Below are 27,193 nucleotides of genomic sequence, written 5' to 3'. Positions count from 1 at the left end.
CCCTGAGCTTGCACTGCTCACTTTTGTGTTGCTTAGTCTGTGGAAGGTGTTACCTTTTCAGACATGGTTCCTGACCGCCTGTGAGGATTGCACACCTCACTCTTGTTACCTGTTCTCTTCCCCCGCTGGTCTTCCTTGGGAATGTAGTGCACATTGGGTTCGTCACAGTGACTGCCTGCCTGCCTCAACAGGTGGGAAGTCTCCAGGTCTGTGTATGTGTGTCAGAGAGTTCTTCAGGGCTTGGGACTAGACCACCATGTGGCAGTGCTCGCTGGATTTGTTGAGTGAGATTGCCTCAGGTGCAGGATGCCCAAGTCTGTCCATAGGTGCTGCTGGTGAATCAGGGTTGTCCTTCCCATTATATTCTAAGAGTTGATTCTCCCCGCCCTCTGGCCCCCCTGCAGGGGTTTTACTTCTCGTTTACAGTCCACCTGTTCTTTCTACTTCTCTGTGAGGTTTTAGACTCTGGTTCTGTCATCAAACAGATTTACTCTCTCTGTTTTGTTATTAGAACCAATAAACCTGTCATCTATCAGTGCCCAAGCAACTGGTAGAGGTTTGTAGGGGTGGTGTTGGACACTGTCTGAGAGACAGAGATCATCACAAAGGCTCACAGAGGGCTGGATGTCCCTAATTTGGTAGTCAGGTTGGGAGACATGATCCTATTTCACGGACTAGGAAGCTGGGGCTGGGATGGGAATTGAACTTGAGCCTGGCTGACTCCAGGGCATAGTCTCACTGCTAAGCCTGGCTCTCTTTTGACATCCATTTTCCAGAGGAGGGGTTGAGACTTGGAGAGGTCTGCTGATTGGTTGGAGGCCATGTAGTTGATAGCCAGTGGAGTTAGACTTTGAGCACTGGCCTGGTTTCTGAATCTAAGATGTTAGCTCTGTTCCACCGCCCTCCCCCTTTTTTTTAATGCTTCTGAGGTTTGTGGAGTCTGTTTTTTGAAAACGAGTGTAATCTGTGTGTGTGTTGTTCTCTATATGATTCCTGTGGTCCAGATGCTGCAGTATGGGGCAGGTGTGTGTGGGTGGCAGAGTTGTAGCTCTGGACACATGGCTGACACATGGCTCTCACCAATATACTCTGTTCTCAATTCTGGAAAATTCAGATAGATCCTGCAGCACCATAATTCTCATACCAGTGAGTCATTCTTAATTTTTCTTTTTCTTTTGTGTTTTTTGGTACTATGGATTGAACTTGGGCAGTCAACCATTGAGCCACATCTCCAGCCCTATTTTGTATTTTATTTAGAGACAGGGTCTTGCTGAGTTGCTTAGAACCTTGCTTTTGCTGAGGCTGGCTTTGAGCTCATGATCCTCCTGCCTCAGCCTCCCAAGCTGCTGGAATTACAGGTGTATGCCACTGTGCTTGGCCCCATTCTTAACTTTTTAAAAGTTTGAAATGTGTTTCATATGGAAAAGTCTGTCTTCAAAGGCCCCAGGTAGTCATCTATGTGCCTACACTCAAGCTAGGGGCAAGAGGTGTGGCCTCCACCCACCACCACACTGGCATCTGTTTTAGGGTGGCCATTGCTATTGTCATTACATACTTTGTGAAGGCTGCTTCAGTGTAACAGAAGTCTTATTTCTTTGAATTTGAAGGTGGATCCTTTGCAAAGTCTTAAAGACAAATTCTTGAAACATTGATGTTGAATCAGACAAATTGACTATGAAAGACTAAGAGGAAAAGTTGTAAAATCTAGGAAGACTATAGGTGTCCACTTCAAAGGAACCAACCTAAAAGTCATGAGTTACTTGTTGTGTGTGTGCTTTATGCAAAAATATAAGGTAAAGCTCTAGTTGACCTGTATTTGAAGAAGACATTTGTAGCATAGGGAATACTTGTGTATTTTTATGTTTTAAGTTAAGATGTTTGAAACACATGTATCATTCCATTCCCCTCTTAACCAAGCACCTTTTGGGATCAGTTGCCAGGCTTAATTATTTTAGGTAGGAGGCCTTTCACTAATACATCATTGTCCTGTTTATGGTATTACCTATACACAGCTGAACATTTTTAAGAAATGATATCATTGTTTTGTTGTAAATGGTCATAGTTAGATTTCTATGCATTAATTTGCTGTGGGAATAATTTGTTTTCTTTTTACAAAATTTTCATTTAGCACCTGATTCTGCAGTACAAGATTACAGTGCTGAGCTTTGAGAAATTATTTATTGAATAGCTTTTATATGTTTCCGTAGCACAAAATATTTTATACATTTTAAAGGTATCTAGAGGTAAATCTCTCAGGCCATTCTTGTCCTCTTCTGCTGGAAGCCATTGTTATTTCTTCTTCATCCTCGAGTATAATTCAGTTACAACAATGTGTATTTTTTTCTTTCATACAAATGACAGCATAGAACACTTACATTCTGTTTTTTTGTGTTTTTATTTAGCAGTGCATTTTGGAGATCTTTCATTTTAATATGTAGAAAGATTCTGCATTCTTTTGATTTTACACAGATACTGTTGTATGGGTGGGTGAAGTTTATTTAATCAGTAACCCTGGACTTAGAATCCAGTGGTCCGAGTTCTCACTTCTCAGAGCTGAGCTGCATGGTATTGCTCTGGAAAGGTATCATGATTTTTCCTTCATTTCACATACGTTTCTGGAAGCCTGTGATTGCGCCAGTGAAAAAAAACAAACAAAATGTAAACTTCTCTTCTTTTAGGGAGCTTTCATTGTAATTGAGGGAGAATGATGATAACCTGACAGGCAGAGTGGGTATCTGATGGTGGTGGGCTGCGGAAGGGATGCAGGGAGAAGCTGGGGGGTGGGGTCCACAGTTTCAGATAGGATGCTTGGGAGATCCAGCTGAAAACTTGGTGTCCTGTGACCTAGAGGTGGATGAAGGAGTGGGGTGTGTGGGTATCTAGGGGAAAGTATTCTGGAAAAGGGACATGAAGGTCCTGAGGCCGAGTGTGACCGTGCTGTTGGCTTTGGAAGGCAGCAAGTCTGAGAAGCAGCAGCTTGCCGCTCCCTCCTTCTCAGATAGTTGATGTGATTTTGTTTCCATTTGAAAATCCTTTTGAGGTGTGAGGGAGGGCCTTCCAGCCTTTGTTGCTGGGGGCCTTTGATCTTGGATGGGCCTGGAGGGAGGCATGGCAGGCCACTGTGCCTGAGAGAGCAACCAGCTCTGAACCGTCCACAGGGCTGGAGTGACCTTCTGTGCTGGAGGGAAATGGGTGCTCTGGAAGATTTGTCAGTGGCCTTGTCTATCAAGGCCTGGATGTTACAGAGCAACCCTGTACTCAAAGGGTGAGGTGGGCTAATGCCCTTTGTTGAGTCTCCTGAAGTCTGGGTAGCTATGACCTCAACACCAGACTGGGACCTCCTACTCAGGGAGGCAGTGACCACAGCCCCTGCAGGTGGCTCTGCCAGAGATGGCCCAGGGTGAAGCCACTGCACTGCTTAGAGTTAGTCTCTCCTCCCCAGGAAAGCAGTAGTTCCTCTCCTCAGTCCTGGGCACCCCATATCAGCCACATCAATGTCAGATCGGGGTGACCTGCATCCCTTTTCCCAAGCAGTTATGTTATATTATTGAGAAAAGTCTGGGCTGCCTGCAGGGGTTCGCAGCCCTCAGTTCTTGCCATTTCCTTGATTTTTAGCAAAAGTATTTGCTGTCTAATATTTTCCGTTCATTCCTGTTTTGGCATCCTTTTTGCAAAAACAAAAAGCCTATCTTGTTTGTGTTGTGTTCCCTCCTTTCTGTTTGGGCCCTGGCTGAAGCCCAGCCCCAGCAATATGGTGGTTATGCCCTGCGGGTTCCTATTTTTTGGAAAAAATATATAATAATAACACCTCGGGAGAAAGCTCAAGGCTTCTCATTTGGTTTTGTGGCTGTTGGTGCTTGATTCACTTTAGGCTTCGGTATCCTTTGGATCTGGTGTCTATCAGACTTGGGGGAACTGGCACTTAGGCTTCCAAAAGTGCTGTGGCATCTGCTATAGGACCCCAAAATAGCTGTGGCTGCAACTGCCTTTGCCTCAGGGGTAGAGCAGTGGGCATGATCCCCCAGCCCTCTTCTATTCTGCACACAGCTGAGTTTGCGTCAAAATTCAGCTGCAGATGGAACAAAAAGACTTTTTCCCTGAAAGCCCCCGTTAGGATGTGAAAGACTTCGCAGCTGAAACTAGAGTTTTCCGCAGCAGGTGTCACAGCCTGGGCTGCAGTTGGAACTGTCACTTTCTTGTCATCTCTGTGTCGGAGGCTCCCGAGGCCTCAAATGCCTCCCACTTTGTAGTTGTGAAGTGCAAGTTTCAGAATGGACTGTCGGTGTTATTTTTAGGCCATAATGGCACTTGGCGTGACTCCTTCTAGTTACAAGCACTTAGCTAATCCCTGGAGCGCCCTGGGTAAGCATCTCTGAGTAGCTTTAACCACACACAGGTCAGGAGGCTTCCGGAAAATAAACACTCTTCCTGCCAGTTGGAGGTGTGTGGGCCCCTGGTCTTTGGTTTGAGATGCATGACGGCTGTGACTATGCAGAAATCCTCCATGATCCACAGCTCAACGTGGACTCACCTCCTTACGTGGAGCTCAGGACAGGCGACAGGAGGCCAAGTTCTTCGCTCTCTTCTCCCAGCCCTGAGCTTGTTCTGAATCCAGGGCTTCTCATGGTTTGTCTCCCTTCTTTTCTGTGTGCCCTTTTCTCTGCGCCCCTGTCTGGGCTTCTGCTGGGCTGAGCAGTGTGCACTTGGCACCCCCTATCGGCCAGGCTCCCTGCTCCCCAGCCTGGGAGCTTCTGGCGTCTTTCCTCACCTTCTGAGCCTGCTGTGGCTTTTCCTTTGTTTTTTGTTTGTACTCATACGTGTAGTACATGAATTCTCATTGTAAGCAGTTCACAGAGGCGCATGAAGTTAAAGACCCCTCAGCCTCGATCACTAGGCCCTGCTTGACATGGAAGTAAACTCCAGATAAACTTGGGGTGAAGCTCTCTAAGGGTGTTCCATACATCTTACTTATTTTCTGTGTACTTAGAAACATGAAGTTGTGCTTGTGGATTGGGTGTCTAGATGGAGTCACGCTGGGCCTGAGTCATTTCCTGAGTGTCTGTGCTACTGGCCCACTTGGGTGTGTCTTCTGCCGGAGCAGCCTCTCAATGTGGCTGGGCTGCTGTGACAAATTCACAGATGGGGCTCGGAGCAGGAGTTTATTCCTGTTGTTCTGGAGGCTGGTGTTCCGCCTCTGGTGAGGGCCCTTCCCACCTTGCAGATTGCTGCCTGTGCTGTGTCCTTGCATGGCCAGGAGAGAGAGACTGAGCAGTCTCTTGGTGTGTCTATCAGGATGCTGACCCCAGTGTGAGGCCCTCACTGTTCTGACCTCACCTAACCCTTATCACCTCCCCAAGGTCCCATCTCCAAATCCCATCCTGTGGGAATAGGGCTTCTGCATAGGAACTTCAGGAGGACAGAGTTCAGTCCTGAGTGTCTAAACCATGGTGAGGGTGGCTTACTTGTACCTTGCACTGCTAGGGCCCTGCCCATGGGGACCCCAGATACTCTGTGGCCCAGGGTGAGTGTCTCCCCCTATATAGTGTCTTCAGTGTTGGCCTGAGAAATGGCAGTAAGAAAGGCCACTGCTGTGGAGGGTGGCCAGCAGCACTCTCCTTATAGCTTGTTGCAGGTTCTTCCTTGCATGGACAGCTGCTTTGCTGTAGCCAGAGTAATGGCCTCCATGATCCCTGCAGGGGCTCTTCATATCCACTTAGTGAGGTGGAGGGACACTTTGGGGGACAGAGCCATGGGTTGGCTCATACCACATGGCCCCATAAGCCCTGTGCTTGCTGTGGTGGGTGGAGAGGAAAGTAAGATGTGTCCTTGGCCTTGGGCTTGTGTGCCACCTACCATGCCATGTTGGGAGCTCTTGCTGTGCACTCCACATGTGTGTCATGCTACTCGTAAAGCTACCAAGAGTTCTGGGATATGTTCTTCTGTGTACTAGTCAGAAGATGTGGCTCACCTTGAGTTTAAGCTCATGGACCAAGTGGACTGTGGAAAGCCAGATGGCATCTCTGAATTTCCATTTCCTCATTGAAATATGGAAACATAAAGAATAGGACTGCTTTGCATCCACTGGGATAGTGAATCTGGAATAGTTCTGAGAATCATGCAGTAGCACGCGTGTGGGGCTGTGCCATTACTACTCTTGCTCTATTTTTTAAAAATATTTATTTTTTTTTAGCTTTAGGTGACACAATATCTTTATTTTATTTTTATTCATTTTTTTATGGATACAACACAATGCCTTTATTTTTATATGGTGTTGAAGATCGAACCCGGGTCCGCCCGTGTTAGGCGAACACTGTACCGCTGAGCCATAATCCCAGCCCCTTTATTTTATTTTTATGTGGTGCTGAAGGATCAAACCCAGTGCCTTATACATGCCAGGTGAGCGCGCTACTACTTGAGCCATGTCCCCAGCCCCTCATTACTACTCTTAACTCTGTGTACATGCAGCTGTTTTGGAGGAAAAGCAAAGATAGGAGCTGCTGTGCATCATTTCCATTCCAGGAACTGGGCAGCACTTTGTGAATATCATTTCCTTGGCATGGTGACACCATTATGTGTCACCCTGTTTTTATAGGTGAAATAAAGCCAAGGCTTATGAAGGTAGCCTGCTGCTATTGCATGGCTGGTGGTGGGCTGTGGCTGGACTTGGGCTGTGGTTAGTGCTCTCTGCCTCACTCATGGGTCACATGATAGACTACTCATCCTGGTCTCTAAATGGCATGGTTTTGGACCTCTATTCCAGATGTGGAATTAGGCCCACTTCTGGGGACAGATGGAACTGAATGTGTGTTCTTTATCCCTCAGGACTCCAGAGGACCTCTCCAGATTTGTTGTTGAGCTGCAACAGCGAGAACTTGCCCTGAAGGAGAAGAACAGTGCCATTGCCAGCAGGTAGACCAGGTGTCTGTGGGGATGCATGTGTTCTAGGCACTTGGGCTTAGGCAGAGGGGTGCTCTCCTGTCTCACTGGGTAAAGTAGTCCATTTTCATTGCTATAGCAGTGTACCTGAGGCTGGGTACTTTTTAGAGAAAGAGGTATGCTTATAATTTTGGAGATCAAAAGGCCTGGCTTGGCTCTGGTGGGGACCTCATGGGTGGTAGGGCATATGTGTAATGGGGGAGCACTTTGCCACACAAGAAACCAGGAAGAGCATTGGGTGTGCTCCTTCTATGACAGCCCTCATGAAAACTTGCCAAGGGGTCCTGACAACTACCTTGATCCTTTCTGAGGACAGTACATGTGTAACCTGAAGACCTTCTGCTATGCTCTAACCCTAATACCGCTGCTCTGAGAAGTCCTGGGGAATAACTCAAACCACATGTGAGATGTGTCATTTGCGGGTGGCTTTTAGTTTGAGATGGTGGGGGATTGGAAGCTCCAAGTTCCCATAGTATGGTAGTGTGACTCCACTTGGGGTACTGTGACTGTTCTGACAACATGTACCTCTGGTTTCCTGGTGGCTTGGCTTTTTGACTTGGGGGTCCCTGCTTGGATCAGGACTATTCTCATCTTTCTAGCAGTGTGTGGGCTTGGAATGACCTTGTCATAGTGTAGAAACCTGGCCCCTGGGGATGCAAGTGTGTAGACTTGTGCCCTCATGGAAGACCTACAGAGTATGCCAACCATCTGAGGCCTTTGTAAGTGACAAAAATCTCGGCCAACTGGCTTGAGCATGGAGCACATTCTTTCTTAGCCCCAAAGGAGGCCCAGAGATGGGTGGCTACAGGACCTCATCCCAGGGCCTGGTGTTGGGTTTTTTCCTCCTGACACCAAATTTGTGTTCTTTTCTGCTTCTCCAGTCTTGACACCACCTCAGTGTCTTATGATTCAGTTCAGTTTCAAAATTTCTTAGAGTTTGCAGGTTTATGCAGATGCCAGTCCTTTTATCTAGTTCCCAGGTTACCTACTCTGTCCAATTACAAATTCAGGGAGCTCCATGATCCCCTCTTTAGTTTTTTTTTCTTTGTTCTTTTTAGATATACATGACAGTAGAATGCATTTTGACATATTATACATACATAGAGTCTGACTTATTCCAGTGGCTTGCTAGAGCTCAGGAAAGTGCCTTATTTACTATCCTGATCCAGCTCAGGCAGAGCCACATGGGAGGGTGCATGGGGCAGGAGTCAGGTGCTGAGCTTCCTTGCTTTCACCAGCTGTGCCCCTTCTGTGGTCACCAACCTAGAAGCTCCCGAATCTTGCTGTTTAAGAGTTTCCTCAACCCAGTCTTTAGTCCTCCTCTCCAGGCTGGTGAGTGGGGCTGAGAGTTCTCAGCTCTAATCACTGGTCTTTCTGTGCTCATCCCCATCCTAGTTAAGTAGGGGCCTGTCCTAGTCACCTTATTAGTAGAAACCCAAATCCTTACTAAGAAAGGACTTCCTGCCACCCAGAAGATCCCAAGAGTTTTAGAAAGATCCCAAGAGTTTTGCCAGAAACTGAGTCAAAGGCCAGAATAACGGGTTGCGCTGCTTTTTATGGTCCGTTTGTTTGCCAGCTGTCTGGTCAGGCTGGTTTCTCTTATGGCCTTGAAGTTCCTGCCCAGGTTTGGGTGTCAGGAGACAGAATAGTGAGGCCTCTTTCTTGGGTCTTTTTGGAACAAGGAAATCTTTCTAGGACTGCTATCCAGCAGATGCCCCTCACTGGCCAAAACTGGGCTGTGTGCCTGTCCTAGACCAGTCAGTGATAGAAAAGATGGAGTTCCACCATGAGCTAAGAGTTGTCTGGTTTGTGCTTACATCTAGCGGGTGTAAAACCACATGGGACTGGGCTCCTGCCTTGAGCAGAGCCACAGGGAGAAGTTGCAGCAGTGACCATGGTGTGAGGCCTGGGTGTCCTGGTGGACTGACTGCTTGGCAGGTGAGTCTGTGAGGAGAGCCTGGAGCTAGCCTCTTCACCATTGATTATTAAACCTCAGTCTTGTCCTCCTGTGCAGATGTGTTTTAATAATTTATTAGTAGCCAGAAGGAAGGGTTTCTTATTTTGGGGACTGATGTCACTTTGAAAATCAGCTTTTAGAAGCATTTGGTTATGTTGGACATAATAACATCAATTACTTTAAAAAGCTCAAATGATAAAGATTGCCTTTTGCTTTCAAAGCTACTGTCAGATGAAACAGGCATGTAAAGTAATTTGGAATTAAAGCTTTAACACTTTGCTCTTCCATCTTCTTCATTTCACTCCATGAAACAGAATGGACTGTTAAGGGAAGGGCACTCGCTGGCATCCTTCTCCTGCCAGCCATGAGGCACTTTTCTACTTTGACCAGTAGCCACAAGTTCACGTATCTACCCAGAGAGCCATGAAAGGTGGGGAGGCATCTGCATATAGCACAACACCACCTCTGTTTGTGGATGTGAATGGGGATTTTCTTTTCGATCAGTTTGGGATGGTGTCTGTGTCTCAGGAAGCAGCTTGTGCCATAGGTAGGTGGTCTGCAGACTTCTGGCCCACTGTCCACCTCCCAGGAGGTGCCCTAAGTTCCTCTGAGAGTCAGTGCACCCTGTGGAGATGTGAGCCTCAGGGCACCCTGTGGAAGTGCCCAGTGCTCCATGCTTATCTGTAGAGTGAGTGCTGTGTTGCCTTTGTGGTGGTGTTTCAGGGAAGGGACATGAGGCCCCACAGCTGTCCCAGCCTTGCTTGGAATGTTTTTTGAGGATTGACTTATTTTTGTGGGTTGGCCTTTTATGCTGCGGCTTCACGTGGGACATGTGATATGGCCCCTAGCCCAGTGTTAGCTATGAATGGGGCTGGCGAGCACCTTGTTGCCTGGCTTGATCTGTGTGCCAAGAACCATGCTGTTGGGATGGATGGGGAGAAGGATGTGGGTAGCCATCAGGTGTTGAGGCTGCCACTCTGATGGGGGTGGACAGTTCCCCATGGGGGTGACCTGGGACCTCTGGTACTCAGGAGATAGAACTGAGACCCTACATGCTGAGACTTGTGTACTGGGGCTGAGAGGTCCTGCCTTTTTGTTTATTCACAGATCATAAAGCAAAGGTGGCAGGGTGGCACTGGCCTTGGTTGTTGAGATGGATTCCTCCAGCTTTGGCCTCTGCCCTCATGTTCTGAGCTGACTGTGTTAGCCTTAGGTGGAAGGTGTCCATTGTATTTATGGAGACCTTGTAAGACTGGTATGTTTCCATGGATCTCTTAAAGGCAATTTGATAAAAATTCAGATGGTGAGAAGGAAGTAATGTGGTAGAGTAAGACAGATGCCAGGCAAGTGCCCAGCAGGTGGTCATAGGTTCTGGAAAGGGCTTTTTGGGGTGTGCTTTGTCTCCTTGCGTGATGTGTAGTCATTGCAGAGCTGACACATGGTCCACCTGAGACTACAGTGTCATGGGGTGTGATTGTGTCCACATGCTTCCCATGGCTGTGCAGACCAGTGGCCTGGGCTCCCGTCGTCATGCAGGTGTTCTTACCCACTCTTACCACCAAGCCATCGATTGTGTCCTCCTTGTGAATTGAACATTTATTCCTCTCATTTTAGTAGCTTTTCAATATGCCATTTTGTGGCTACCCTGTACTTCACGGGCCCACTGCTGGGTGTTTTTCTTCTTCCTCCTTATCTGCCCCCTTTCTGGATTTTAAATGCTGCTGTCATAGACTTTTTAAAAAATATATTTATTTATTTTTTTTAGTTTTAGATGGACACAGTATCTTTATTTTATTTATTTATATTTGGTGCTGGGGATTGAATCCAGTGCCTCCCATATGCTAGGCAAGTGCTCTATCCCTGAGCTACAATCCCAGCCCTGTCATAGACTTTTGTAGCATGGTCCTTAATTCTTTATGATGAATTCCTGCAGTGGGACAGTTGGTGGCATGCAGATCTCCAGGAGCTTGGCCTTCAGAAGACAAATGTTGCGCATCACTCCATGCGTTGCTCTGCCAAGAGCAGCAGAAACCCTTCATTCCTGAGCAGCACTCACCTGGTTGTCTTAGTTTTCCTCCTTTGCCAATCTGACAGAAGACTGCTACTTCCTGTGTGTGCTGTCTCAGTAATGTGGTGTCTGTCACTGCGAAGCTGGAAATCAGAGAGTGAGTCAGCGGGTCCTCCAGGTCCCTCTCCTACCTGAGGTTTCACTGTGCTGCGGTAGTTCAGGCTTCTGTTGGCCTCTCGGTAGTTATGTAATAGACTTTGGCCTGTTTCCGGGCAGAGCTGTGACTCTCCCAGCAGGAAGAATTCTGAGTAGGGTCGGCCACTAAGCACGGCTCTGACCTGAGCTCTGTATGAATGAGGTGTAGGGACATTGAACATCCTGCACTAATGGATGCTGAGGGAAGATCAAATGATGTTGTACCCCAGAGCCACCTGCTGGCCGCCAGACAGCTAGGAATGAGAAAGTATTTCTAGCATTGAGCCACATGTGGCTTCTGGCTGCTGTACTGGTACAGCACGATTCTGAACTCTACACTGGACTGAAATCATTATTACTATTTTTTTTTTTGTGGTGATGGGCATATAACCTAGGGCTTCTGTTTGCTGCCACTGAGTTACACTCCCAGTCCTTTTTTATTTTTTATTTAGAGAGAGGGTTTCCCTAAGTTGCCCATGCTGGCCTTGAACTTGCAGTCCTCCTGCTTTAGCCTGTTGACTTCTGGGATTGCAGGTGTGCACCACCGTGGAATTCTGTCTCTTAGTGTTCTGAGTCCACAGAGCTGGGGTCTGGAAAGCTTGATGGTGGGGCTTGTGCTTCCTTTTGATCATGTCTGCCATTGAAGGGACAGGAAGCTTTATGAGTCCTTCTACATGGCAGGAGGTGGGAAGGTGCTACTTTGAGTAGATGTGGATTTACTCCGGTGCACTTCCTTATCTCAAAAGGGAGTGTCTGTCTGTAGGGCTGTTCTGAGGGCTGTGTACCTGGTGCCTCATGGCTGTCAGTGATCATGTGGCAAAGAAAGGTCCTTTGGCTGGCTGTGCAGCCAGGGGTTGAGGTAGATTCTTACTCTGCAGAGCAAGGGCAACATGTTCATACACACCTCATAAGGCTTTTGTGCTCTGGCAGTAGGAAGTGCTTTAAGGAGATCTGAGTGTTCATTTCCATGTGAGTCCTGTCATGAACCACCAGTCCAGGCCCACTCTGTTTTTCTTTTCTTCTCCATCTTTGGACACGTTGCTCAGGGGCCCTACAATCATGGATGTGAATGGGTCTCCAGGGCCTGTCTCAGAACCCTCTTCCTCTTTGGGTGGAATCTGATTATAGTGAAGGAGCCTTGCTCTTTTTGCTGTCCTTGTTTTGGTTCTTGGAGTCTGATAACATCCTTCCTAGTTATGGGGCTGGGGACAGGTGAGTCATTTAGAATGAGTGGTCAGGTCTGGATGCATCCTCTGCTTACTGTCCTTGCACAGAGCTCCCCAAGGGCTATCCTGGAGCACCCTCTGCCCTTGCTGGGGCTTGCTAGTGTCCAGGGGTCCCAGGGGCCCAGACCTGACTACATACCCCCTGGCTCTGCTGGCGAGCAGGAGGCTGACTGTGGCCATGCTAGTCAATGTTCAGACCCTGAAGGGTGACAGGTTGCTGTGCTCTGGAGAATGTTGAACCACTAAGATTGGGAAATTTGTGCAGGAATTCTAGGGATCTTGCTACTTGGGGGTTCTCTCCTTTCCTAGAAATGACGGTTATGGTTTGAAGAGGGGTGGTGGAGGGAACAGGGCCTCTCAGGGCCTGCCACAGTCCATGGTTCTGCTTCCTGTCTGTAATCATGATGATGACGAGGGTGATTATGAGAGCAATCAGTATCGATGGCATTTGCATGAACGAAGTCTGTGCCAAGTGCTTCCCGTGCAGCATCTGACTTGAACCTTAAAGACAGCTCTGGAGCAGTCACGTTGATAAACCCCGGCTTGCAGATGTGACACTTGAATGTTGGGTTGATGTGCTAGGAAGTAGTGGAGACAAGACTTGAACACAAGCCCGTTTTCTCCAGAGCTCATGTCTCAGGTCCCTGAGCAGCACCCATATACCATCCAGACCCTTTTTACTTGAGGGTGGGACCCAGGTTCCTGAACACTGTTCAGATAGGCTGCCCAGGTTCCTGAACAGCACCTGGCATGTACCATCCAGGCCCTTGTGACTTGTTTCTCTACCTCACTGGGGCCTGGGGTGATGAATCCTGTGCACTCAGTGTTGTCCAGCTGGGCTGAAGCCTTGGTCACCTTCCTCAATTCTGATTTAAGGCAGAGCTGGCTCTAAGGCCAAGTGGAGAGAGGCAACCGAGGATGGTGGACACAGGGAGCTGGTACCTGCCTATCTGTTTTGGCCACTCCAGCTAGCTGGGTCAGGCACTTGAGGCTCAAGAGCCTTTGTCCCATCAGCCATCAAGTATTGCCTGCTCTGCCCCAGACTTGCACTCACTGGGATGGCTGCAGTTTGGAAGGTCATGTCTTTCTGCCTCTGTAGAAGAGCCTTTAATTGTAGTTACCAGGGTGACTAGGCTGAAAGCACCTGTATTGCTGTCCCTCCTAGGTGTCCATAGAGCCTCCTGATCCTGGGATGGGCTGATCTGGTATACTTGCTTTGGGGCCACCTTCCCCTGGGGCCACCTCCCTGCCCCTCCCTGGGGCCTGGGCCCAGGCAGCATGTGGAGGAGATGTGTTCTTATGTAGCAGAGAGACTAGAGTAAATCAGTGGAAGGTTGTCATCCCCTCCACATCGCAGACTACCTGACTAGGCACTGGTTTCTGTGTTGCCTCCTGAGAGTAAGTTAAGGTCATCATAGTCATAATACTGTTCCCCCCTGCCCCACCCAGTGGTACTTACTGGAAATAGAATTCCCAGAGCTCTATTGCGGAGATACATCTCCAGTCCTTTTTATTTTTATTTGAGATAGGCTCTTACTGAGTCACCAAGGCTAGTCTTGAATTTGCGATCCTCCTGCCTCAGCCTCTTGAGTAGCTAGGATTATAGGCGTGCCCTGCTTATAGCCATAATTCTTTTTTTTTTTTTTTTTTAGAGAGAGAGAGAATTTTTTATTCATTTCTTAGTTCTTGGCAGACACAACATCTTTGTTGGTATGTGGTGCTGAGGATCGAACCCGGGCCGCACGCATGCCAGGCGAGCGTGCTACTGCTTGAGCCATGTCCCCAGCCCCAAATCTTTTTTTTTTAAAAATATTTTATTTACATTTTAGTTTTCGGCAGACACAGCATCTTTGTATGTGGTGCTGAGGATTGAACCCGGCCGCACCCATGCCAGAAGAGCACGCTACGGCTTGAGCCACATCCCTAGCCGCAGCCATAATTCTTAATATGGCTCTTCAACTATTCTTTGTTCAAAGTAGTTAAGCCATCCTTTTAAACTGTCTTGTAGTTTAATGAGACCATGTCACCTTTGTCAGTCAATGTCTCCATGAGTTATGATGCTCTCAAGCTGTTCAGAGTCAGCAAAGCCAGTGATAGGCACATGAGATTCAGAGTGCTGGGCTGCATGCTCTGAGCATTGAGTGGGGGTCACGTTGTACCTGCGGTGATGGTGAGCAGTTCCCACTGACTCCACACATGGGCTGCCTGTGTTCGAATCTTAGCACTTTGTCCTTGGACAATTTAATCAGCCTTTCCCTGCCTCTCAGAATGGCGATGGTGAGGGTGGCTCTGGTGGGGTTGTGAGGGTGAAGTTCCCTCTACAGGATACAGCCTGGGGCTTGGTGCAGCAGGCAAGCTGTTGGCTCGTTGCTATGGTAGTCTTTTGCTGTCTTCAGTGTTTGAGGAACCGAGTGTTTGGGGTATAGAACTGGGAGTACCCAGTGGGTGGCACAGGCAACAAGGTACATCAATGTGTGTGGCCAGCAGCAGTGTCAGGTTGGGTGATGGGTACATATCAGGTGGGGAGGGTCGGATTTCCTTTGGGAGATATGGTGGGTGAGAACAGAGTCAGTGATGGCGTGGCCTGGAGTGCCTCCCACAGCTGCTGCCTGCCAGGTCTCATGCTCATCAAACCAGTTTCTGTCTTGGCACAGGCTAGCACCTTGGATCGTCAAGGACATAGACAAGAGGCCTTCATGGTGTCCATTTGGCTTTTGATAGCACTTAATGTAAATTGACTTCTGCAGAAGGTGTTAGGCTAGCTTGTCTCTGACGGGTTGTTTTCATGTGTCCTCAAAGATACTCCCCTGCCCCCCAACCATACCTGTTTTAGAGACACAGTGGTACTTGCTCCCCATGGGCTCTGTACCAGTTCTTGATGGTGCCAGGCCAAGCTCTTACATGAGATGCTGGTCTTGAGTCCCAACTATTGAGCCAGAGACTTGCTGTGAACCCAGGGAGGACCACCCAAGAAGCCTACACCTCCCCTCTCCAGGATGTGGCAAGGAAATGACTCAGCAGACGGGGCTTTCTCTCCACCTGTGACTTGGCGTGCTGATAGCCATCCCTGTGCTGACTGTTGCCAGGCGCCTCCTGGAGTCTGGAGATAAGCCTGGCTGGCTCTCTCTCCTGTTGCTTCAGTGCAGGTGCTGGGAATATGATCCCTTTTGTATTTTTGATACTTAGCACAGGCTGGCCCCTGCTCAGTTGCTTCTGAATGAAGGAAGAGTCATTGACTTATGCTCCTGCCCCAGAGAGATGCTATCCCACACCCTTGGTTTCTATGTTGCTACCTTTATCTATAGTGGCCCAGTCACCACAGGCCCCTGGCACCCTATCCCTGGTGTCTGCCCTGATGGTCCAGTCCCCACAGGCCTCCAGCATTTAATCTTTCCAGGTCTGGCGCCCATGGTTCCCTCTGTTGGCACTGATAGCCAGGTCCCCTCAGGCCACTGGCATCCCATCCTTCCTGGGGTTCATGGGTTCTCCGTCTCGTGGAAGCACATGCTCCTGGAGAATGAAGCACATGCTCCTGAAGAATGTACGCTAGGCTTCTGTCACCACTTTTCTTTGGAATGACAAGAATCTGTGACTCTGTTTTCTATATTTGCCCTCTCTACCACTTACTTTCCATGCAACTGTCTGAGGGAACCTTTATTTTTATTTTTTTGAGAGAGTGAGAGGAGAGAGAGAGAATTTTTAATATTTATCTTTTAGTTTTCGGCGGACACAGCATCTTTGTTGGTATGTGGTGCTGAGGATCGAACCCGGGCCGCAGGCATGCCAGGCGAGCGCGCTACCGCTTGAGCCACATCCCCAGCCCCTGAGGGACCCTTTAAAAGTCAAGGTGTGTTATCCCCACAACTAAGCCCTTCTCTGGCTCCCAGGGCTCTTAGTGGGGAGCACAGGTTCTGCGTGGGCACACTACCTCCTGGCACTACCGACCCCTCTCATTCCCCATTTCTTCCACACTGCTCTCCTTACTCTCTGGACACGTGCCCCACCTTGACTCTGCCTTCCCAACCTGTCTCCCCTAATTATACTTACGCTCTTTAGCTCTTAGCTTTTTATTTCCTCTGTGACCTTTGCAGATCTCATCTAGACGACGCTTTTCATTAGAATGTATGTTATGTAATTAAGTTTGCCTTCCTTTTATGTTTGTCTAACTTGCCTCCCTTGGACTAGGGACATTCCTGAGTCATCTTACTCACTGTGACTCTGGTGAGAATGTAGTCCTGGCCCATGGTCCATATTCAGTGCAGAGTGAGCCATTGAGATGACAAAAGTGAATGGTCTGACTGTTCTTCCTGACGTATGGGCCTTGAACTTTGTCCCTTCCTTGACTATTCTGGCCTTTCTCTCATCCCCACCCAAGCCATCAGGAAGTCATTTGGGTTCTGTTGGTGGAGGGGTACACTACCTGCCCTGCAGCCCTTTGTCAGCTTCTGGTGGCCTCCTCCTGAGCTGCTCTGTGCTCAGCAGAGGGTCCTGCAATAGCAGCAGCAGCAGCAGCAGCAGCAGCAGCAGCAGCAGCAGCAAGGGGGCTCATAGGTCATCCCCCTCTCACTCCCTAGGCCGACAGCCATGACACATCCTCTGATTCTTCATGGCACTGTGACCTCTGCCCTCACCTGCTGGTCCCTTCAGCCTTTCTGATTCTGTCTGTAGTTATATTGGTCTAGAGTGTGCTGACCCTGTCCCTGCCTTGGGGCTTCTGCCCTGGCTCACTTTCTTGGGGGTCTCTGCTCAGGCATTAGCTTGTTGGAGACCCGTGTGTGTATTTTCCCAGTTAGAATGGAAACTCGGGGTGTGCAGCACTGTGCTCACTGGGCCCCTGTGCCTAATCCATGCCCAAGAGAGATTTGTTGGGTGACTAAATGAACATCTACTCTTCTCCCAGGGGTCCCATAGCTCTATGAGAGTGAGGGTGACCCTTTGGGTTCCTGTATGGCCGACCTTGTTAAAGTGGCTGTGGGCTGTGGGGTCATCCACTCTCCTCCTCCTGCTTTGCCCACTCTTCCTCCTCCCAGCTGCTGGATGGCCTGTTCTGGTCAGCAGCTGAGGTTGTTTGTGGGTTGGCACCTTGTGTCTCCTGTGGCTGGCCTGCACTGGCCTCTGTGGCTCCTTTCCTTTTTGTAGCATCTCTCAGCTCTCAGCTACCCACTGCCTGTTTGCTCCAGCCTGTTTGTTCCTCTGGTGGCTGGTGAATGGTTAGAACTACTAGCGTGGTGTCCTGCTTGAGAATGTGCTTTCCTGCTTTACTTTGTGCTTTGGTGACGAGTTGTCTCATTTCCCCTCAGATGCACCTGGGAAACTGCTTCTGCTCTGGTCTGTGGCTGTGCCCAAGAGGAAGGGCCCAGTGTCCTGTTTCTTAAGGGCTTTGCTGTCCACTTGGCCTCTTGGAATTTTGGGGGGAAGACATGAAACAAAATAGAAAGTAGCATCAGAGGTGAAGATAGCAACTGGGCGACTTGGCCCTGGTCTCGCCTCGTGCAGTGCCAAAGCTCATGTGACATCTGATGGTTCTGAGTTGGCTGTCTTATGGGGAAGCACCTACTGCTGTTAGCTTTAGCTAGGGTCTTCTAGAACTGCCAGTTCCTGGGGTGCAGTCAGGCTTGGAGGCCCAGGTTGTGTAAAGATGTGAGGGCCACTCCTGGGAGTGAGGCTTGGGCTCTGGTGCTGCCCACTTCCTGGTAGTAGACTCTGTGATCCCCTCCTAGGAAGCTGAGGGAGCTCCAGCAGGCAGTGGAGACCTGTGTGATCCTTCTCTGTCCTGCTCCTTTCCTGGCCCTTGTCATTGGCACTGCAGTAGGTAAGACCAGGGCTGTATTTGCCTAGTCTATTTTGCACCTGGGCTGACTGATGCTAGGCCTGTCTCCCAGGAGCTACCTGGACAGTGACTGATTTGCTTGCTCCGTGTGGCAGTGTTAGCTTCCCAGGTCAGATTGCTCTGGGACCAGTGGCGGCCTCGAGTGCAGAATGCAGCTCGGGCTTAGTGGTGCCCAGCCTGATGAACTAGCCAGGTTTGGGACTCAGGTGAGGGCCCTGCAGGCCCTGTCTTTCCCAGGATGGGGTTAGAGTGTGGCCATTGAGCACGGCACCTGGCCTCCTTCAGGAACTCTGATGCAGCTTTTGTCAGTCTCAGTACACCCTTGGGAGAGTCATCTTTTCTGGTTGGTTTCCTCTGCTGTAGGACAGACCCAGTGACCGACTGTCCCCATGCCTGCTGTCTTGCATCACACACATTTATATTGTCTCCTTAGCATATTGAGTGTCCCATGGCTGCATTGCTCAAGGGAACATGAGGAGCAGCCACACCTGTGTGGTCCCACCTGGTGGCTGTGGCAGGGCTGCTGCCTCCCAACATCCAGACTGCAAGGTGCTGCACACCCTGGGTTCCTGGCCTGTCACTGTAGTCTGCCTGTCCTCTTGATTCTCTAGCCCCTCTCTTCTTGCTGAAGGCTTTTGGCAAGAAAAGAGAGCCCAGTAGCACTATCCCAGTAGCTGGCTGTGTGGCGGAGGTGGACCTTCCTTAGGCCTCAATGTGGAGCAGTTTGGAAGAGTGCTGGCACCTGCTTGCAGTGCTCAGATTGGACGTGAGATGGTGCCTGCAGCATTCGAAGCTACTTCTGTTCTCTCCCAGCAAGAGCCTCTTTCCATGGCCTCCCAGCAAGGGGGTTGGTATCAAGCCGCTACATTTTGTCAATTGGAGGGAGCAGAAAGTCCTCGAGGTGAGTGGACCTCTGTCTTACGGGCCTCCCTGGGATTATTCTCACTGCCATCCTGTGCTGTGCCTTCTTGGTCCTCTAGTGCTTTCTTGGTCAGTGCTAGTCAAGTGCAGGGTGGGGGCAACATGGACCTGGGGCTTATGTTGCCTACTCTTTAGGTAGGAGGGGCTGTGACCCTGTATAGTGGCAAGCCTCTCCTTGACTTCGTCATAGGTTCTATCTGAGTTGTCTTCCTGTTACAGCCTGTAGCTGTCTGTTTCTAAGCGTGAGATCAAGCCCAGGTCCCATCTAAGAGAGAGTCAAGCTAATCCCAGGCTCCAGAGCAAAATGTAGGCTCATCAACACCCTTGGCGGGATTCATGTCCATGTGGCCTGGCCCATGGACAAGCCCTACCGGTGGTTTGGCACTGGGGATGGGGTCTGTTTGGATGAGCTGTAAGGTCGAGGCTTATACTGGGTTGGCCTCCGTAGGGGTGGAGGTCAGCTGTGGGCTGGGGTTGGGCCCTGTGTATGATGGGTGGATGCACGTGCTTCTTTTCAGGGCAGGGGCACTGCCCTCTTGTGACTGGGTGGGTTCCACTCTCTGTCGTCCTGGGAGCAGAGGTGGCCAGGGTTCCTGAGCCTGCCACCTCAGCCAGCTCCTGTTCTGTCTCCTTGGCAAGGCAAAATGCCATTAATATTTCACACTCAGACTGTTGCTTTGCATGTTTTGCATTTCCATATTTAAAATGGCATTTACATATTCATGGCTTTTTAAATAAGTTCTTATTGTTAAGGGATGTGGAAGTGGATAAAATGTGAAACTCCCCCTTTTATTCAAGCACTGGAAAAAATTCATCCCATAGCGCAGTCACTTTCAAAGTGGTTAGTTCTGTCGCAGTTGCCATAGAAAATTATCCTGGGAGCCATTGTGTCCTGCCCTGCTCAAGTGCAGAGGCTGGTGGTGCCCCCAATGTTCCCCACCTGCAGCTGGGCTCTAAGACTTGTCAAGCCTCAGGGCTTCTCCTGGTGTGGACCTTGCCCCCTGCTTGGACTTAGGGATAGGAGTTGCCCATGCCACCCCTTTCCCTTCTTTTGGACAAAAAAGTCCAAGGCAGATAAAGCTTATCATTTTGAAAGTGGTGATGCCAACACTTCCTTTCTCCTCCTGGTGGTTGTTGTTAGAGGTGCTTCTGTCACCAGTTGTCCCTGCACTGGCTACAGACCCCCCTTGCTCTGCTGCCACCAGCTGGGGCTTTGAAAGATCAGGCAGCCTCCATGCCATGATCCTCTTTTTTAGAAGGGAGAGGAACCTGCTCCCCTCTCCCTGCAGCATCCTTCTGAGGGCCATGGGTCAGGACAGGCTGGGGCTTCTCAAGCAGCTGCTAGTATTATCTCTGGGTGCCAACCGAGCCTTGCCCTTTGGTGTTTGCCAGGTGAGGAGCTTGACATTTGTGGATTGCCTCCAGCTTGGATCTTGTGTGGGTCAAGCACAAGTCAGGGAGTGACTAGGTACCTCAGGACAGAAGCTGAGAGGCCTTGAACCTGCAGAAACATGTTGCGGTCTCCTGGCTGGTGGGTGGAGCATGGCAAGAGGTAGGTGCTTTAGAGTTTGAGCAATGGATGTCAAACCAGAAGAGTCCTCAGAGAACCCAGAGGACAGACCAAAGCACAGGGAAGAGACTCCACCTACATCATGGATGTAATCAGACCTGGAATGCAGATTTTCCCTGATCTCTAGACTGATTTTATTTATTTTTTAAACATGAAGTTATTTTTTGTTGTCTCAAATATTAACCCACAACACCTTGGAGGCCATAGAAAACAAAAAGGTAAGTTTGTCTGTGTTAAAAATTTAAAGAAGCTGCAGCAAGAAGCACTACGTGCAAAGTGAAAAATCAAGCTGTGTAGTCTGTTTTTGAAATTGTCTTCAGCTCTTTCAGCTGCAGTTATAACCATAAGATAGGTTTGCTGTGTCTTTGGGGACCATTGGAATATAGGGCACAGTGCTGGGCTCTTGAAGGACCCCCATGGAGCAGTGTTACCTTCTCACCACCAGAAGCTAGTAAGTGCTGCTGGTTTTTGTCTCATGTGGCCTACAGTGCTAGGGTGGGGATAGGGAGTTGGCTTCCTCCAGGCACTAGGTGTCTGGTACACTAGGGGATAAACACTGGCTTCCAAGCTGCTGTCACATCCTCTGAGCAGAGAACCTGGTACTGGCTTGTCCTACAGCACCCCTTTCCATCCTGCCTGGATGTGCAGGCATGCTTCCTTACCTGGCTCGTAGGGTTCTCGGGAATCTGACCTCCCAGGGCCGGGACCCCAGTGGGCCAGAGCAAGAGGAGGCAGCCATGCTGGTCAAAGATAGAAGGAGTGCCTCCGTGCTGGGCCTGGGACAGGCAGCTCACCCTGCTTGGCAGCCTTGGATGCAGACCTCTGCCTGGAGGCAAGATTGTCCCTTGTGACCCAGGATGTCTGGAGCTGAGGCTGGAGCAGGGTGGGTCAGAGGCAGGCACATTATGGGGTGGGGTGCTGCTGTGGTGGTTCGCAGGCTAGGGCCATCGTGTGGGAGAAATCAGCTGTCTTTAGAGGTGCTGCGTGCTCCAGGTTCCTGGAACCTTTCTTCTTGAGATCCTGTTTGGATGTGGCTCCTGGTCCTCTCTCGATCTGCATAGCACTGACCATGCTCTCCGGCAGATAGGCTAAGCCAGATCGTTCTTCCCCTGCTGCTTGGTTCCTTCTGTACTGCAGTGTTGACTTTGAGAGTCCGGGGGCTGGGCCTGCCATGACTGGGCTCTAGGGCTTCTTTCTGAATGTGGAACCTGAGATGAGAAGTGCTTCTGGACACTTTGCTGCTGCTTCATCTGGAAAACCAGGTCAAGCCTGTTGAGGAAGGGAGGGTCGTGGAGGCTGCTGGCACCAAGTAGTGCTCAGGGAATAGCAGCTGTTGTTACCAGAGGAGCAGGTGTGTAGTTCTTGCCACTGGTCCCAGGCTGGCTCTGGATCCCACTTGTCTCTCTTGGCCTTAGTTTCCCTGCGTGCAACAAAGGTTTCATCCCAGCCTCTGTTGGTTTCTTTGAAGGTTAAGAGCAGCTCTGTAGGAGGTATGGGTCACATCAGTAGTTGGCATTCAGCTGGATCAGTGACTAGGGTGGGTTTTTTGGAGTGGAGGTAGGGCCAGCTGCACAGCTGCCGTGCCAGAAGACTAGCTATGGACAAGACCTTCCCGATCTCATGCTACAGACTTTATGTGTCTATGTCCCCTCCATGTGATGTTCTTTCCTTCAGTTTTGTCAGTAAAATCTTTTTTTTTTCACCCTCTGCTTGCTGGAGCCTCCTTCTCTTGTCCCATGTGCTTAGGATCTGCCCGCACACACATCTGTGGCTGGGCTTTGCAGTCAGTATGTGCCTGGTCGCTAGAAATGTCAGGTAGCGTGGGGTCTGGACAGAGACTGTGCAATAGGACAGACTTGTCCAGTGTGCCTGAGGGGAAGAGTGCTTTCCCCTGGGGAGGAGATGTCCCCTTTTTTGGAACTTGTGCAAAACTCAGCCCCTTCTGACTGACTGTAAAACTTTAAAAAAAAAAATTAAGCTGTGGTGTGTTTCTGCCCGGTCCCATGACAGCTACTGCATCTTTGGTTGCTCTGCGCATTGATCTCAGCCTCAAGCTTCTGGGTACTGTGGCCTGGGGTTAGAGCACAGCATGGGGTGTGGTCCTGGGCTCTCAGCTGTGTGACATAGGTCTCCTGTTGCTCTGTGATCAGGAACCAGCAACAGTATCTGACACAAAGAAACTTAAAGGACAGCTGGCATCATAACTGTGGTCATCATGGCCTCGGGTGGCTGCCCTCATGCACTGCTTGCCTGGCTTGCCTTGAGCAGTGGTACCCTGGAAGCACAGGCCAGAGCAGTTTCTGGGGTGACTTGAGGGTGTGGATGCCCTGGGTCTTCTTACATTTGCACAGTACTATGGTGCCAAGGGCATTATCCACCAGTAGTTAGTGCCTCTTGTGAGCCTTGGACAAGTTCCCTGGTAACTGAGCTTCATAAATCCTGAGCCAGAGAGCTTCCTCCTCAGCTGTGATGCTCACCGCTGCTAGCTCTTTCCATGAACAAGCCCAGGGAAACACTTGTATTGATTCTCAGTGTATGAGTGTAAGTGGCCATTCTCTGATGTTGTCATGCAGTTAAGTAAGCTTTCCTTCTTTATTTGGGAAAGCATAAAACCAGTCTTGTGGCATCAACCCTGGGAGGCGTTAGAGGTGGGACATGATGGGCTGATAGAGTTGGACCCAGCCCCTCCGCTCAGTGCTTGTCTTGTGGCCTCCTATTCCCGTATCCCTGCTCAGGGCCTGCCTGTTTGTCTGTCTGTGGGTGGACTAGATGTGAGGGCAGTGTCAGGACTGGCACAGGGCTCCTGTTGGTGCCAAGTACTTCAAGGGGGTCTCTGGATCCTATTGTGAAACTGGAGAAAGAATAGGAGCACATGTTTATTAGGTCCCCCAGGGTATCAGCAGCTCATACATGACCATACTGGGGTCCTTGCACTAGTTCTATGGGCCAGATAGCAAGCCTCTCGTTCCACAGTGGTCTCCCCAATGTCATGGGGCTGCTTCCTGCTGGTGTCCAAATGCAGGGCTGTCTATTTCCTAAGCCTGTACTCGCCCTCTTCACGTTGCCTCTTACAGGTGGTGCTTTTTCAAGCTGGCTTAGTGATGGGTCACTTCTTTGGGTCATGAGAACAGTTTTTATGGCCTGTTTAAAATACTGGGGCCTAGAAACACAGTCGAGCAGTCAGTAGAAAAAGTGGCATTGATGTAGCCATGACTGTGACTTTGGCCCATGCGCTAGTGAGTGCCAGCTGTCTGTGTGCACATCACTGCAGGGGCAGGGAACGAGGTTCCAGCTGGAGTAGAGAGCATGACTGTCACCAGAGGGTGGCCTTTGCTTGGGAGGGTAGGCAAGAGGACTCGTTGGGGACTGGAGAGGTAGACTTGTGGGTCCTCTTCTTGACTGCGCTTTCCAGAATTCAGAGCTTCGCAGGTCCCACTTACTTGCTGGAGGATTACATGAGGCAATGCCATGAGGATGTTTGGGGTCCAGAGCCAGGACTCTGTGACCTTCCTCTTTGTAAGGAGTGCATACGGGTCCTCTTCAGAGTGAGTTGATGGGCGAAGATGCAGTATGGACCCTGAGCCCATAGACACCCTCATTCCCCTTCACCGGTGTTGCTGTGTTGGCCTCAGGGCCTTGACGCTAAACAGTTATTGAAAACAAAGAGGCTTTATTTGTGGGGGTCACATCAACAACATTTACCGTTTTTAGAAATAAAAATAAAACACTTATAATAATATTTGTTAAGTTTATAACTTCATTAAAAACAATTTATTACTTGAGAATATTCACTGTTTTGAGAAATGTGTTTTCTTAAAATGCTTCAAGGTTCAGAGAAAAAAAAATGCCCTTGTTTTATATTTTTGTACCTTTCCTCAGAGTTTGCTTGAAGGGAAGGCAGGGGATTGTCCACACCCGGTTGGCCGTGGTGGTCTGCCTTGTTGAAGGCTGTTAAGAAATTCTGGCCTCCTACGGATGTGCAGGTGGCTGACCCAGTACCCATGCCATCAAATGACCCTCCCACTTTGGTAGTGCTTAGCTTTGTCCTCATGTGGACTGACGACTGCCAAAGGGAGGGCCACTGTCCCTCACACCTAAGGCAGATCACACTTTTCTCTGATGTGCCTATTTAAACTTCTGACCTGAGTTAGAAGGGATTTTGTGGTGTCCCTCCATCTGGAATTCAAGGTCACCAGTCTTTTGGCATCTGGAAGATGACCCCCCTGGCTTTTCTGAGAAGGCACTTCTGCTGTCCAGGAGAAAAGGCCCATAAGGCAGTGCCTGGGTGGCTGGAGGTGGGTGGCTCAGTCTATAGGAACAGGGTGGCTTTTCTTTAGAAGATCTTATTCCAGGGGAGCAGTGGGCCAGGCTCCTGGATGTGAGGGTCACCCCCTCCGATTTCTGTGGAGTCCAGGACTTGGGTAGCCTCAGGTGCTCTCTGGGGCACAGTGGGGCCATCTGTGAGTCATAGGTTAGTCTTCTCTAGAGCTGCAGAATGCACACCGTCTTAGAGGTGACTAGCACTGCTTACATGGCAGATTTTTTTTGTTGTTGTGGTAGAGAAGCAAATTTCCTACTGCTTTTCAAATATTTCCATCTTAGAATCAAATAAGAAATTAAAGTCATCATCATCAAGTTCAGGAACAAGGCAAGGATGTCCCCTCTCACCACTCCAGTTCTGTAGCTCACTGGAAGTCCCAGCTAATATAGTAAGACAGGAAAAGGAAGTAAAAGGTGTGAGGTTGGGAAGGAAGACATAAAACTGTCATTGTTCACAGGTGACATGATTGTCTATGCAGAGAACCCCAGAGAATCAACAACAATCACCAAACTTCATGCAACTAACAAGTGCTTCAGATTGCAGCATAGCAATCCAGGCTGTCACACGTGGGGCTGACGCGCACAGGTCTGCTGCTTTCCTGGATGCCAGCAGGAGCTATTGGGGTTTGATATGAGAAACAATACCATGTGCGTTAGCACCAGACACACTGGATACAAATACATACAAGGTCTATATGAGGAGAACTTAAAAACTCTGATGAAAATAAGTCAAAGATCTAAGTAGTTGGAGAGAATTTCATGTTTTGCAAGGGAAGATTAAATACTGTGAAGCCATCAGTTCTTCACAAGTTGATCTATAGATTCCAAATCCCAGTGAGTTATTTTGTGAGAGACTCTAAAGCTTGTGTGGCAAGCAGGAGGCTCAGAATGGGCCACATGTCCCTGAAGAAGAATGAGGCTGGAGGACTGACACTATCCGACTGCAAGACTGGGCATGGAGCCAGTGTTTGTACTGGTGAAAGAACAAACCAGAACAGGTTAGAGAGCCCAGAAATAGACCCTCGCTAGTACAGTCAACTTTGGCAGCAGAGCAAAGGCAACTCAGAGAAAGAGCAGTCCTTTTAACATATGGTGTTGGAACAACTGGACACCACAGGAAGAAAACCTAGGCATAGACCTTCCACCTTTCACAGAAGCTAGCTCAAAATGGATCAAAGACTTAAATGTGAAACACAAAACTCTAAAACTTCTAGAAGGTAACGGGAGGAAATCTGGCTATTTGGTGATGATGTTATATGTGTGTGTGTGTGTGTGTGTGTGTGTGTGTGTGTGTGTGTGTGTGTATGTATTTGTAGGTGGTCACAATACCATTATTTTATTCACTTATCTTTATGTGGTGCTGAGGATCGAACCCAGTGCCTCACATGTGCAAGGCAAGCGCTCTACCACTGAGCTACAACCTCAGCCCTGAGGATGATTTTTAATATACAACACCAGAGGCACCATCCATGAAACAAATAATTGATAAGCTAGACTTCATCAAAACTAAAAATTTCTGCTCTGCAGAAGGCACTGTTAAGAGAATAAAAAGAGAAGTCACAAGCTGGGAGAAAATATTTGCAAAAGATATGTCTCATAAAGGAACATTAGCTAAACTACATGAAGAACTCTTAACCAGAAATATAGCTAAACAATGGGTGAAAGATCTGAATAGACACCTCACCAAAGAAAATACACAGATGGTAAATAAGCACATGAAAAGACTCTGAGCATCACATGTCATCAGGACATTGCAGATTAAAATGAGATACCACTGTATGGTGATTAAAATGGCTAAAATCCAGAACACTGACCAAACCAAATGCTGGGAAGGATGTAAATAAACAGGAACATTTTATTAGTGGGAATAGAGCTTTGGAAGACAGTGGCCATTTTTTTTTAAACAAAACTAAACATCATTTATATGATTCAGCAGTTGCACCCTATGGAATTTATTCAAATCAGTTGAAAACTTATGTCCATATACAAGCTGGCACCCGAGTGCTTATAGTAGCTTTATTCATAACTGCCAAAACCTGGATGCAATCAAGATGTCCTTCAGTAGGTGAATGGATAAATAAACTGTGGCACACCCAGATAATGGAATATTGTTCAGTGCTAAAAGGAAATGAGCCATCAAGCCATGAAAAGACATGTAGGAGTTTTAAATGCATATTGCTAAGTAAAGAAGAGAATCTGAAAAGGCCATCCACTGTGTGGTCCCCACTGT

The 27,193-nt window shown here is 48.9% G+C and overlaps 1 protein-coding gene across 1 annotated transcript in view; it reads left to right on the top strand.

The window, feature by feature from the left end:
• The window catches only part of LOC144372085 (mitotic spindle assembly checkpoint protein MAD1-like), a 236,015-nt gene that overhangs the window by 58,596 nt on the left and 150,226 nt on the right, over positions 1-27,193 (top strand). Inside the window, exon 9 of the mRNA XM_078035499.1 lies at positions 6,823-6,909. Within this exon, the coding sequence (XP_077891625.1) occupies positions 6,823-6,909 (87 nt within the window). The remainder of the gene's footprint in view (positions 1-6,822; positions 6,910-27,193) is intronic.

Source organism: Ictidomys tridecemlineatus, chromosome Y (assembly GCF_052094955.1).
Source record: "Ictidomys tridecemlineatus isolate mIctTri1 chromosome Y, mIctTri1.hap1, whole genome shotgun sequence".
In the NCBI taxonomy this organism is placed as follows: domain Eukaryota; kingdom Metazoa; phylum Chordata; class Mammalia; order Rodentia; family Sciuridae; genus Ictidomys; species Ictidomys tridecemlineatus.
The sequence above is the reverse complement of the archived record's forward strand: the minus strand, read 5'-3'. Positions and strand labels throughout refer to the sequence as shown.